General features: G+C 36.3%; 1 protein-coding gene across 2 annotated transcripts in view; it reads left to right on the top strand.

Moving 5' to 3' along the window:
• PRKAR2B (protein kinase cAMP-dependent type II regulatory subunit beta) overlaps positions 1-14,496 on the top strand; it is a 124,637-nt gene that overhangs the window by 23,841 nt on the left and 86,300 nt on the right. For both annotated transcript variants that reach the window (XM_036880787.2, XM_036880786.2), the window contains exon 2: positions 10,240-10,275. In XM_036880787.2, the coding sequence (XP_036736682.2) occupies positions 10,240-10,275 (36 nt within the window). The remainder of the gene's footprint in view (positions 1-10,239; positions 10,276-14,496) is intronic.

The following is a 14,496-nucleotide window of genomic DNA, read 5'->3' as shown; positions in this document are numbered from 1 at the left end:
CACAAACAAAAAACAAAAAGGCTCACAAACACATGGAGGCTTAACAACATGCTCCTAAAATAATCAATGGATGAATGACCAAATTAAAACAGAGATCAAGCAATATATGGAGACAAATGACAGCAAAGGCACAAAGCCCCAGCTTCTGTGGGACACAGCAAAGGCAGTTCTAAGCAGAAAGTATATAGCAATCCAGGCCTATTTAAAGAAGGAAGAACAATCCCAAATGAATAGTCTAAAGTCACAATTATTGAAACTGGAAAAAGAAGAACAAATGAGGCCCAAGGACAGCAGGAGGAGGAACATAATAAAGATCATAGAAGAAATAAATAAAATTGAGAAGAATAAAACAGTAGAAAAAATCAATGAAGCTAAGAGCTGGTTCTTTGAGAAAAAAAACAACATAGATAAACCCCTAGCGAGACTTATTAAGAGAAAAAAAGAATCTACACACATCAACAGAATCAGAAATGAGAAAGGAAAAATCACGATGGACCCCAAAGAAATACAAAAAATTATTAGAGAATACTATGAAAATCTATATGCTAACAAGCTGGAAAACCAAGAAAAAGTGAAAAACTTCCTAGAAAAATACAGCCTCCAAGACTGACCAAGGAAGAAACAGAAAATCTAAACAGAGCAATTATCAGCAAAGAAATTGAATCAGTAATCAAAACACTACCCCAGAACAAAACCCTGGTCCAGATGGATTCACTGCTGAATTTTAACAGACATAAAGAGAAGACATAATACCCACTCTCCTTAAAGTTTTCCAAAAAATAGAAGAGGAGGGAATACTTCAAAACTCATTCTATGAAGTCAGCATCACTGTAATACCAAAACCAGACAAAGACCCCACAAAAAAAGAAAATTACAGACCAATATCCCTGATGAACATAGATGCAAAAATACTCAACAAAATATTAGCAAACCAAATTCAAAAATATATCAAGAAGGTCATACACCATGATCAAGTGGGATTCATGTCAGGAATGCTAGGATGGTACAACATTAAAAAATCCATCAATATCATCCACCACATAAACAAAAAGGACAAAAACCACATGATCATCTCCATAGATGCTGAAAAAGCATTTGACAAAATTCAACATCCGTTCATGATAAAAACTCTCAACAAAATGGGCATAGAGGGGAAGTACCTCAACATAATAAAGGCCATATATGACAAACCCACAGCCAACATCATACTTAACAGTGAGAAGCTGAAAGCTTTTCCTCTAAGATCGGGAACAAGGCAGGGATGCCCACTCTCCCCACTGCTATTAAACATAGTACTGAAGGCTCTAGCCACGGCAGTCAGACAAAACAAAGAAATACAAGGAATCTGGATTGGTAAAGAAGAAGTCAAACTGTCACTTTTTGCAGGTGACATGATATTGCACATCAAAAACCCTAAGGAATCCACTCCCAAAATACTAGAACTAATATTTGAATTAAGCACAGTTGCAGGATACAAAATTAATACACAGAAATTTGTTGCTTTCCTGTACACTAACGATGAACTAGCAGAAAGAGAAATCAGGAAAACAATTCCATTCACAATTGCATCAAAAAGAATAAAATACCTAGGAATAAACCTAACCAAGGAGGTGAAAGACCTATACCCTGAAAACTACAAGACACTCTTTTTTATTTTTATTTTTTACAAGACACTCTTAAGAGAAATTAAAGAGGGCACTAACAAATGGAAACTCATCCCATGCTCTTGCCTAGGAAGAATTAATATTGTCAAAATGGCCATCCTGCCTAAAGCAATCTATAGATTCAGTGCAATCCCTATGAAAATACCAACAGCATTCTTCAATGATATATAATGATGAAAAAATAGTTTTAAAATTCATATGGAACCACAAAAGACCCTGAATAGCCAAAGCAACCCTGAGAAGGAAGAATAAAGCAGGGGGGATCTCGCTTCCCAACTTTAAGCTCTACTAGAAAGCCATAGTAATCAAGACAATTTGGTACTGGCACAAGAACAGACCCACAGACTAGTGGAACAGAATAGAGAGTCCAGATATTAACCGAAACATGGTGAATTAATATATGATAAAGGAGCCATGGACATTCAGTGGGGAAATGACAGCCTCTTCAATAGCTGGTGTTGGCAAAACTGGACAGCTATGTGTAAGAGAATGAAACCGGATCATTGTCAAACCCCATACACAAAAGTAAATTCAAAATGGATCAAAGACCTGATTGTAAGTCATGAAACCATAAAACTCTTAGAAAATAAACATAGGCCGAAATTTCTTGGACATAAACATGAGTGACTTCTTCATGAACATATCTCCCCAGGCAAGGGAAACAAAAGCAAAAATGAACAAGTGGGACTACATCAAACTGAAAAGCTTCTGTACAGCAAAGGATACCACCAATAGAACAAAAAAGGCATCCTACAGTATGGGATAATACATTCATAAATGACATCTGATAAAGGGTTGACATCCAAAATATTTAAAGAGCTCACGCACCTCAACAAACAAAAAGCAAATAATACAATTAAGAAATGGTCAGAGGAGCTGAGCAGGCACTTCTCCAAAGAAGAAATTCAGATGGCCAACAGACACATGAAAAGATGCTCCACATCACTAGTCATCAGAGAAATGCAAATTAAAACCACAATGGGATATCACCTCACATCAGTAAGGATCGCCACTATCCAAAAGAGAAACAACAGCAAATGTTAGCGAGGTTGTGGAGAAAGGGGAACCCTCCTACACTGCTGGTGGGAATGTAAATTAGTTCAACCATTGTGGAAAGCAGTATGGAGGTTCCTCAAAAAACTCAAAATAGAAATACTATTTGACCCAGGAATTCCACTCTTAGGAATTTACCCTAAGAATACAGCAGCCCAGTTTGAAAAAGAGAAATGTACCCCTATATTTATTGCAGCACTTTTCACAATAGCCAAGAAATAGAAGCAACCTAAGTGTCCATCAGTAGATGAATGGATTAAGAAGATGTGGTACATATACACAGTGGAGTATTATTCAGCCATAAGAAGAAAACAAATTGTATCATTTGCAACAACATGGATGGAGCTAGAGGGTATTATGCTCAGTGTAATAAGCCAAGTGGAGAAAGACAAGTATCAAATTATTTCACTCATATGTGGAGTATAAGAGCAAAGGAAAAACTGAAGGAACAACACACCGGAAGACTCACAGAACCCAAGAATGGACTAACAGTTGCCAAAGGGAAAAGGACTGGGGAGGATGGGTGGGAAGGGAGGGATAAGGGGGGGGAAAAGAAAGAGGGCATTATGATTAGCATTTATAATGTGGAGGAGGGGCACAGGGATGGCTCTACAACACAGAGAAGACAAAAGTAGTGATTCAACAACATCTTACTACGCTGATGGACAATGACTGCAATGGGGAATGTGGCAGGAACTTGGTGATGGGCAGAGTCTAGTAAACATAGTGTTCCTCATGTAATTGTACGGTAATGGTACCAAAATAAAAAAAATAAAAAATACAAAGACAGGCAAAAGTAAACTGGTGGTACAAATCCTAATAGTGGTTCTGTAAGAGATAGTGGGAATTGACTGCAAGGGAACTTATTGAACTTTTCCAGGGTGTTGGGAATATTTTACTTCTTGATTGGAGTGTTGATTACCTGGGTGTATGCATTTGTCAAAATTCATTGAACTGTACGTTTCATTGTATGTCAGTTTTACCCTGATTTAAAAAAAAATTGGAAACACAGATGTTCTTGAAATCCTCTTTCTGGATTTTAACTGAAATATTCCATTGCTTTCTACACTGATTATCTTGTGAAATTTTTCATTACTTTTTTGCACACTAGCTTCTCGGTTGCATTTTCATAATTATGGAGCATAAATGGGATTGCTTTTTGCTGCTTGTACAAAAAGCCAAAGGCTAGTCAAGCTGTACTGTTTCTGAGTCTGTTTTATGTTTTCAGTCAATGTGGTATCTTACGGTTTTACAAATTTAATACTTGTATAAGTATCACTTACATTTGTCCAGATAATCTTCAGATGTCTGGGAGCATCAATATTATGTTAATTTTCCATTTGCACTGTTCATTAAACTTTGTCGAACTTAGTATATATTGTACTGTGCAGTGTTCTAGGCAGTGGGGTTATAATAGTGAAGCAGGCAGACAAGGAAGGATCCTGCCCTCAAGGAGTTTACAGTCTATGGAGGGAGGAAACACGCAGTAAACATTGTATAGTACATACCTTTAGACAGAACCAAATCACTGAAGAAAGTGAAACAAGATGATGTGATTGAGATGAACTGCAGGGGGCTAATTTGAACTAGGGGTTCAGAGGCAGGCTTCCTGAAGGGAAGACATTTGAGCCGTGACTAGAATAGCAGGAACATCTTCATTCTGTGAATATGTGGGGGAGGATTTGAATATAGGTATTTTCTGCAATTGTACTCTTAGGAGTAGGCTAACCTTAATCACATCTGCTGATTATTTTCTTAGTTGGTCATCATGTTAAAGTCTTTTTTTACTGAAATACCCTTTTGTGAGTCTGTCGTACTGTGACTTGAACTCATGGAGCTTTTGGCTTTCCTGGTATTTTTGGTAGTCTCATTTGGATTGTTCACTCTTACAAATGGAACATTAGTCTCCATAAATCTGCCATTGCACATATTTGACCACATAGGTTTAGAAGAAACAGTTTTAGCATATGCAGAAGCAGAGATTGAATTTATGTACTTTTGAAAATGGCCTTTCCTAGATCCTACTTCTCTTAAACATTTTAAAATCCTTAAAAGTGTTTGGGAACTTCTCTCTCAGCATTGTTACTGCATCAACTCTGTGTGTGGTTCTATAAGCCTACCTGTCTTAGGACTCTTCTAGGGGAAGCTGTATTTTTCTTTCTGTTCTTCAGGGAATTTTTGGTAACGTTCTCATGAATTAAAAAGTGGAGAATCAAGTTCATTCATAAGCAGAAGTAAGTAGAAATGTTCTTTCTCCTAGTGTAGTAGTTATAATTTATTACCTTGTATTTAAAAATATTAGTTACATTTTGAGTTTGATTTAGTAGGGAAAAAAATGTGCATCTTTTTAGAGGTCCTTAGAACTGGCACTTTCTAAAAGCTGAAGTGTCTGTATTTTATCTGACTGGGCCCTACCTCCAGCCATGCTCCATGTGTCTAGGTGGGTTAGACACCTGATCTCATGATGTATAATCAAAAAAGAAGAAGAAAATTGTTCCCTAAATGCCTGCCTCTCAGTGTCCATCATGTCTGATCAGAAATACTTTGAGGGTATGTGGCTCGTAGTCTGTGTCTCCTTAGGACCAAGACTGGGAAGTCTTTGGAGAGTGCTGGCCATCTGTTGTTCTGTCCTCATACCCCAGGAGCCCTTCCAGAGGCTGGATCCCAGCAGATTCTTAGGCGCCATTTATCTGGAAACACTCAAAGGCTTGTGGGACAGCAGCAACTGGAGTATATCTGAGTACTTATGAAAGTGATCGGGGCTCATTGTCCTTTAACAAAAATGTGGAAAATAAGTGGGCATTTTCAATGTCAGGAATTAATAAGCATGTATAAAGCCTTGTGAAAATTGTGTCAGATTAATTAGCAAAATATTTCAGGTTTTGTTTATTTGCTTTTTTGCTGTTGACCTTTTTAAAAAGTTCATTCCTCTTTGGTTCAAGGGTAGAGTCTTATTTCACTTTTAATTTTTGAAGCACAGGCATAAGAGAAAGTAATTTATCCTCAGCTGAATATTTACTCTGTCAGAAATAATTAGCTAACATGGTTTCAGTTTTACATAATTTCAAGAATCTTTTCTTTAGACAGTTAACAGATTCAGAGAGTGTTTATTGCTAGAAAAGGCTACTAACAGGAGGATGGTGATGTAATTATTCTGCTGACAAAGTATTGTGTACATCTCACTTGAGGTAAATGAACACTTCAGGTAAAAGACCTTTCTGCAAAAGGTCTGTTTAATGTGGCTCCACTGTGGTGGATAGGTGGAGTGTGCGTGTGCGTGTGTGTGTTTGTGTTTAATGACCATAGATCACAACTTTTATTTGTTTAACTTGGAACTTTTCTCACAGTTATGCTTAAAAATGCAAACTGCATACACAGCTGTCAACCTAGCTTTACTTTTTTTAACACCAATCTCATTGGCTCATGCCTTCAACTAACTGCTTTTGTTTTCATAGAATTTCTTAACTTCTTTAGTTTTTTACAGAATTTCACTTTACCTAATTTTTTCGGTTAGGTAGCTGCTTGTGTGCTGTAAACCGTTGCAGTCATGGTATTTGAAATACGTCTTGGACTTGACCAAGCCCCCTGGGGGCAGCGGCTCTTTGTTCTGTTTCCAGTGCTGACATCCACATTCAGTGAAGCAGGAAAATAAGTGGGACTAGGGAACTTGCTCTGTTTACCTAACAGAGCTCATTGCTTTGTGCTGCTGATATTTACTTAGCGCCTCTTATCTCCGGGGCACTGCTTAGGCCTTGGGCATAAAGAGAGGAGAAGATATGCTGGTCCTGCCAGCACCGGAGGGCAACTGGAGTTGCAGGTGTGGGAGGTTGTTGGCCTTGCGAGGAATAGAGAGGCTCAGTTTACCTCTAGAAATGGAGGGATTTTCCTGAAAGGATACTCCAGGATTAAAGATGACTTGAATCAGTTACACTTCTGGGTCTCCTGGGAGCAGGGCAGAAGAATTAAGACCAATCCAGTGGGATACGTTTGGGAACTGAGAGGGAACTGAGGCGGTTGCACAAGTGTGAAGATATTCATGGGAACACAGGACTCTCAGTATTCCAGTGGAACAGCATTTGGGAGAAACTCAAACCTATATAAATATTTTGTATTTTTCTTTCAGGATTCACTAAGATCTTGGTTGTATTTCTTAAAAATGTTAGGAATTGAATATATTCTTAAATCATATTTGTTTCTCCAGGCAAATAAAAAGTTCCCTATTTTTTTCCCTCTCAGTTCTCCTAGTCCTTATTATTGGTTGTGCATGTGCATGCACATATAAATGTACCCACAGAATATCTGTAGAATAGGAAAATCTAAAGGTGGAAACCAGGAGGCTGAGAACACTATCTTTTAACTTTTTTTGTGAATTTGTACTTCTGTGTACCTTGTATATTTAAGAAATGGTAATATTAAAGTGTTGGCACACAATATAAAAGATCATTCTCTCATATTGAATTGAATTTATAGTGTACAGGCACTTTCAAAGACATTTATTTTTTTCTTCAAAAACTCACACTGAAAGAAGGAGGGTGGTCTTACGTTTCATGTTTTGTAAGTTGAGAATTTAAGTCAAATTACCCGATCCCTCTGGTTTTCACAGACGGCAGTGAGGCCAGTGGTGAATCGCAGGCCTCCTGACTCCAGCGGCTGCCCTGCCCCAGCCTGGCCCTCATTCCAACGCTATGGACTGTTGGCGGTGTTCTTCCTCCCCTTCTTCCTGATCCCCTTCCCTGTTCTTAGGTTTCTGGGAGAGAAAACCCCAGGTGTACCCTGCCCAGATGTACATTGCTTTATGTCCAGCAAAGCTTCTACCCTGAACTGCAATATTCTTCCAGCAAAGCTTCTACCCTGAATTGCATTATTCTTCTGCATTTTGGTAACTGGACAAAAAAAAAAATCCAGAGAAATTATGAAGATTACTGCTAGCTTGCCAGAAATTTGTGTTTCATGCGTGAAAGTGCATCTGGAGGGATGTGGATAAGAGGGATTGGATTTTTAGTCGCTGTTGTCAAAGCCCAGTGTTTATCTGGACTACCCACCGCGAACCACTTGCCAGGTGCCCATCTTCCTAACTGCCCAGTCCCAGGCCCCAGTCACTGTTGGGGAATGGAAATCATAGTCATAACCTATCCACTCACTGGTGAAAAATTCATACAGTTTCTAGCAAAAATATGAAGGGGACGTAAAAAGGAACTTGCAGTTCGGAAAATGTCTTTCATAGATGTGTGCTTCAGTATGTATGTGAGAAGACATAATGTAGAGTCTCCCACTAACATGTGGAACCGTGAGGAATGTGAAGCTGTAAATGTAGTCTGATCACATATATTGAGCTGGCAACTCAGATACCCCAAGAGGATTGTGGCAGGGACATGAATTTTTTGAAATGATGAACATCTACTAGTAGAATTCCAGAGCAGAGAAAGCAAAATACAAAAAACTCCACAAAATGCCTTTGACTTATGTAGTATTGTGTTATAGAAAATTAGGTGTATATTGAGAATTCATCAAAGAATTGTATATTTATGTATAAACAGTGTTAGGTTCTAGGCTGCGATAGTTATAAACTGACTGTTGTCAACATGAATGTCCAGTGGGATGTTTGAAAGTAGTGTGGGACAAAGTTGGGAGATTCGGGACAGCTGTTTTCCTCTGAATTGTGATGGTTCAAAAAAATTGCCCCACAAAATCAGAGTACACCTTCTAGATGGCAATGCTCCTTGTGTTGAAAATCTCTGTGTTAACCTCTTCAGAAAGACAGAGACCTAAGGGGGACGCCAAGAGAACCAAGACTTCATAGCATTTCAACCAGAAGCTTATAACCCAGTGATTTAATTGTCTAGAGAGGCTTGGGAGCAGGAGGGGAATTTTCATTCCCAAGGCTAAGATGCGCATTCCACCTTCTTGCCTTTATCAGTCTGCACTCTGTGTTCTGCATTCCTGTGGCTTAAGTTGTTTGCACCCTCTTCACTCTCTGTCCTTGCAGCTTGCTGGGGAGGCTTTCTTTAGACTAGGTTCTGAAGCCGTTTTGTAAAAGGGGGTTGAAAGTGTCCAAAAAAACTGATGGGAGTTGTTTTTCTTTTTTATGTGGCAAATATACATAATATAAAGTCTGCCCAATAAAAGGTTTTTATGTAACTAATTTGTAATTTGTGACCTGAAAATATATGGCTAAGTTATTTTGGTATATAATCAAGGAAATTTTATCTCTCTTGCTCAATGTGGAGGGTATAATTTGGCTATAAACTATAGTGTTTTAATAATTGGGTTTGTGAAGTATTTCAAAGACTTAATCTTTAGTAACAGTGGAAATCAATCTGGAAGGAAATACCTGTAACTGTGTGATTTCTGATCTCTATGAGGCAGCATTTTAGTGTTAGATGCACCTAGGGTCAACTTTTCCAGCTCTGCCATGGGGTGGCTTTGTGATCTAACCAACATCTCTGAGCCTTATTGTAAAATGTCCTCATCAGTAATAAGGTGATGGTGACATTTAATAAAATGATTGCAAGGATTAATGTAAAACATCTGATTCAATTTTTTGCTAGTGTTTGTGTGCATTCATATTTTTCATGCAGTATAACCATAGTGCTGACAAAAAGTTTGTCTTTTTTTACGTAACCTACTTCCACCTTGTAAACAATTTTTACAATTACTGTTTGAAAAGTATTGAAGTATTAAAATGTACTATCGTAGACTCATGATATTCTACCATTAAAATATACCAGTAAAATAGTACATGATGTCCTTACCATATATAGCATGAACCATAAACTTACCTGCTTCTCTCAAGAAATAAAGTTTTAAAAAATCTCACCACTTGAGATACTGTAAGCAAAACCCAGAAAAAACAACAGAGCTGAATTGAGTCTGGGTAGTGGACCCGTGGTTGGCTTACCAGCTAAGTGATGTACTCCCAACACACCAGCCTGAAGTTACAGCCTGTAGTATACAGATTTGCATGTCATGGATCTTTGGGTTGCACACAAATGATCAATTCCTCAAATATGAAATCTCAGAATATTAAGGATATACTGTCCTTCAACTAATGATTTCGGTATACATGAGCATTTTTAGTTCTGTTTCCTAACTTTTTCATAAAAATGATGCTGCTGGTAGTTGTATACATATATTGTTTTTTCCTTGTTTAGTGTTATTTCTTTAGGTTAAATCTCTAAAAGTAGAATCACTCTGTTAAAGGACACAAACCTTTTATGACACTTGATGTAATTGCCAAATTGTTACCAAACATAGATTTACGCTGCCCACAGTTAAGTAATTTCAACTGCCAGTTGGGGGGACTAACTTAAAAGGTGAAGTGTTGATTTTAGTTTACAATTTCTTCGCTTCTAGTGAATTTATAAATATTAAACCTATAAATTTGTGGTACTTCTTGCATTATTTAGTCATTCATATTTTTCCCCTATCTAACTTATGGGATCACTTAACAATTGAGGCCCTTTTCAGGGTTTTGGATGGGTTAGATTTTTATCTAATCATATTTTTTGCTTTTTTCTTTTAGCTCCAGTAATAAACCGATTCACAAGGCGTGCATCAGGTAAGCCTGACTGTATTACGGATTTTGCTTTCTAATGGTGACATTTTTTGGGTGATAGTATTGAACAAGAAGCTATGAAGAAAGTAATTGCTATAGATTAGTAATTTATTTGTCAGTCATTTCCCAGAAAACACAACCGTCTTCTGTAATCAAGAACTGGAAAGTAGTTGGAAATCTTCTCTGAGTGGCTAAACTTAAAATCACACTGTACATTGAGGTACTTGTTTAAATGGAGACTGACACCAATTTGTTTTTTTGTGCTCTTGATAAATTATTATCTGCGTGGTTATCTGCTTTATTAAGCACAGTTTAGAAGTGATATAGAAGGTGGATAAAGGACCCCCTAGAAACAGTGAGGATGAGAGTTTTTACTACAGGACAGGAAAACTGCAGATATAAGAACTTGTTATCGTGGGGCCATTTAAAATAAGAACAAACTGCTTTACTTTTGTTACCATCTCTGAGGCTATTGCTGTTTTAAAGACACCACAGTAACCTAAAGCACATTCACAGTGACAGATCTTAGCCACTGACAAGTACTTAAATTAGGATCACTATACTGTGTTATCCACTTCTTGTAGGGAAGTACTTCCTGTAGAAAGTAGGGTTGAGAGCATTTCTCTCAGAAATGGTTTCAATAAAATACTTTGGGCATCAAAATGGATAAACTATTACTTGGAAAATTCACCTCTGTGGAAAGAATACCTTCTTCTCTGGATAGAGGACAAATAAAATGTTACTGTGTTTGGTTTGAGAAAACTACTCTTCCTTTTAAATTTAACTAGAATTGTTTTGCTGAAACACATTCCAGCAGATCATATTTGACTCTTATATAATACAAATGAGTAATTTTAAAAATGACCTTATTTCTATCTGTGCTGTGTTTTTAAAGGTGTTTTAAGGTTAAGTTGTATTTTTCATCTGTCTCCAGTTACTGGTAGAATTTACTCTTAAGTAGTAACCAGGTCTGTAGGGAAAAAAATAGGGATCAGGAATTTGTGCTACACTGCAGTGGTATTTACTTCACCTCCCTGAGCTTCTTGTAATCTCAAGTAATATTTATTTTAAATATTAAAAACAAAGAGTAGATTATAATGCCTTTTGTGGAATGAGAGGTTATGTTTATGTCAGTAAAGCATCAAACTTCATCCCAAAGTAGAGCTATCAGCGTGATCATATTCTAGCGTAGTATATAGTCTGATAGAAACAAATGAGGAACAATAAGAGAAAATCAACAGTGTGCTATCTTGTTTTCATAATGTAAAATTCTTTCCACAGAAACATAGTGAAGAGTCTTAAAATAAATTACATCTTTTTTGCCTCTAACTGTTGACACAGGATATTTATTTCTGGGCAAGTCACATTAGTATTTGTTGCATAATACACTTACCATCAATTGATGAGTCAGGGACTACAGTATGTAGGTTGGTTTTGAAATGCCATTATTTAATTCCCCTGACACCACTAAATATGTGTCCAGTATATCTCAGCTAGACTTGGCTAGAAATGCAGAGAAGATGGAATGCAAAAAAATACACATTAAAGTAAAAATGTTGCATTTCTTCCTAGAATGATAGGTATTCAGAAATGTCAGTGAAATCAAAAGGAAACAACTTGATTTAAAGAAAATAAAAAAGATGATACCAAGTTCAGGAGTCATGTTATACATAGCAATAAGCCTTAAGAGGAGTAAAAACTGTTACCCTAATAATATAACAGGCAGTAAATCATTATGAGAATGAATCTTGACATTGATTATTGGAAGGAAAAGAATTTATGGAGTGTATGCTAAGCAGTGTACATACTTTTTCAGTCTTTCAAGCAAGGGAGATAAAGTTATATTTAATACCTTAGATAAAAAGACTGGTGATACAAGATTAAAAAAAAGGAATGGGACCATGTAATTATGTACATGTCTGTAATTTATTACCAGAATTTCTTAGGATGTATTTTCTGATGGAGTTCTATTTCAGAAATACTTTTTCTTTCTCATCAGTAAACCATAAAGCTTGAATATAAGACCTATAATTTAAGGGAAGAAAATAAGGTGAAATCAATTAGAAGTTTGTATAAGAGTTTGTTTCTTATTTATCTGCTTTTAAGTAATAACAATAAATACTATATGTATATATTCTGATAAATATACTCTGTGTAGTGCAAGGTGTTCCATCTCTGTTGATTGAATGAGAATTCAAAAAATAATATGTTATATTTCTTATCTTCTGACTAGGTTTCCTAAACCTTTGAGGTTTGGGCTTTTGCTATTTGTACTGCATCTTTCAAAAATAAATATTTCAACCTGAGTAATTCAAACAAAACATTTCTTCCTTTTATGCTTTTTTTCCTTTTGTTATACTTCATGAGGATGAGAGGAATGTTTTAATTTAGAAAGTGTTTAATGAGTATATTATTTAGGATCATTTTTACACTTTCACTGACACCCTTTCTGCTCAACTCTTCTCATGTGTTTTCAGTGCCTAGCCATAAACCTGTCAGTTTTTATTTCTTTAAGTAAAAGGAATCAGTTTTGCTCAGTATTTTCAGACAAAAGCCCTAGAATTTTAATCTTTCAGAGTTTCATAAGTTAGTTTTCCACTTGGTACAGGAATCAAAGGCATACAGTAGAGTATAATTAATGGAAACAAATGCAGTTGGGTGTTGGAAGAATAAGGTCTTGCCTTATAGGTTAGATTTGATGAGTTCTACAAAATGTGATTGAAACTGTCAGGTATCTTCTGAAATCCAGGTGTCTTTGGTATCTTCCTGAGAGCACCCCTTAATCTTATCATTTATTTATTTTTATTTTTTATGGAGGCACAATTAACAATAACATTGTGTATGTTTAAGGTGTACAACATTATTGATTTGATACATTCATATGATTACCCCATAGCATTATTTTTAAAGGCATACGGTAATCTTACTTTTAAATGAGAAACAGTCGTTTTGTTCTTTTTTTTTTTGGAATGATTTCCGATATATTATTTGAAAAAAAGCATGTTACAAACTAACAGGTAAATTAACAAATTAACAAATGATTCCCTTCTGTTTTATAACACAACTATTTCTTTTTTTTTTTTTTTGTGAGGGCATCTCTCATATTTATTGATCAAATAGTTGTTAACAACAATAAATTTCTGTATAGGGGGGTCAATACTCAATGCACAATCATTAATCCACCCCAAGCCTAATTTTCGTCAGTCTCCAATCTTCTGATGCATAACGAACAAATTCTTACATGGAGTACAAATTCTTACATAGTGAATAAGTTACATGGTGAACAGTACAAGGGCAGTCATCACAGAAACTTTCGGTTTTGTTCATGCATTATGAACTATAAACAGTCAGTTCAAATATGAATACTCATTTGGTTTTTATACTTGATTTATATGTGGATACCACATTTCTCTCTTTATTATTATTATTTTTAATAAAATGCTGAAGTGGTAGGTAGATACGAGATAAAGGTAGAAAACAGAGTTTAGTGTTGTAAGAGAGCAAATGTAGATGATCAGGTGTGTGCCTGTAGACTATGTGTTAATCCGAGCTAGACCAGGGCAGTAAACATCCATGTATGCAGAAGATTTCTCTCAGAACATGAGGGGGGAGGTTCTAAGCCTCACCACTGCTGCTCTCCATTTTCTCACCAGATGGCCCCCTGCGACTGTGCCTGTCTTAGGTTGTTCCTCCCTTGAGGAATCTTACCCGTCTCTGGCTAACCAGTCATCTTCCGGGGCCATACAGGGGAATGTTAAGTTGGTAAGTGAGAGAGAAGCCTTATTGTTTGAAAAGGTTAGCTTTTTACTTCTTTGCATATTTATGCCCTGTGGCTTCTATGCCCAGCATTTCTCTTGAGGTGTCTTTACCACTTGGAAGAATTATGATACTCGGTAAATTCGACATGTGACACGATTTCTATTTAAAGGTTGTGATTAGGTCGTTTTGTTCTTTTTTAACCCATTTTTACTCTTAGTAATCACTTCTTAGCAGTACATCTTTTTAAGTTCATGAAAGTCTTACACATAATCTATTTTAGAGTTTTCATGGACTAACATTGGCAATTTGGGGTTTAATTTTTCTTAAAGCTTATAGGCTTTCTGTTTTGAAAGATTATTCTTTCTGGTGGAAAGATGGAAATATACCATTTACTGTTGTAATTATTATTAAAAATTAATGGTAACAGTTGACACAGTAGCTTAATGAATCTTTGAAGAGTAAACT

The sequence above is a fragment of the Manis pentadactyla genome, chromosome 7 (genome assembly GCF_030020395.1).
Source record: "Manis pentadactyla isolate mManPen7 chromosome 7, mManPen7.hap1, whole genome shotgun sequence".
In the NCBI taxonomy this organism is placed as follows: Eukaryota; Metazoa; Chordata; class Mammalia; order Pholidota; family Manidae; genus Manis; species Manis pentadactyla.
This window is presented reverse-complemented; position numbering and strand designations above follow the sequence as displayed.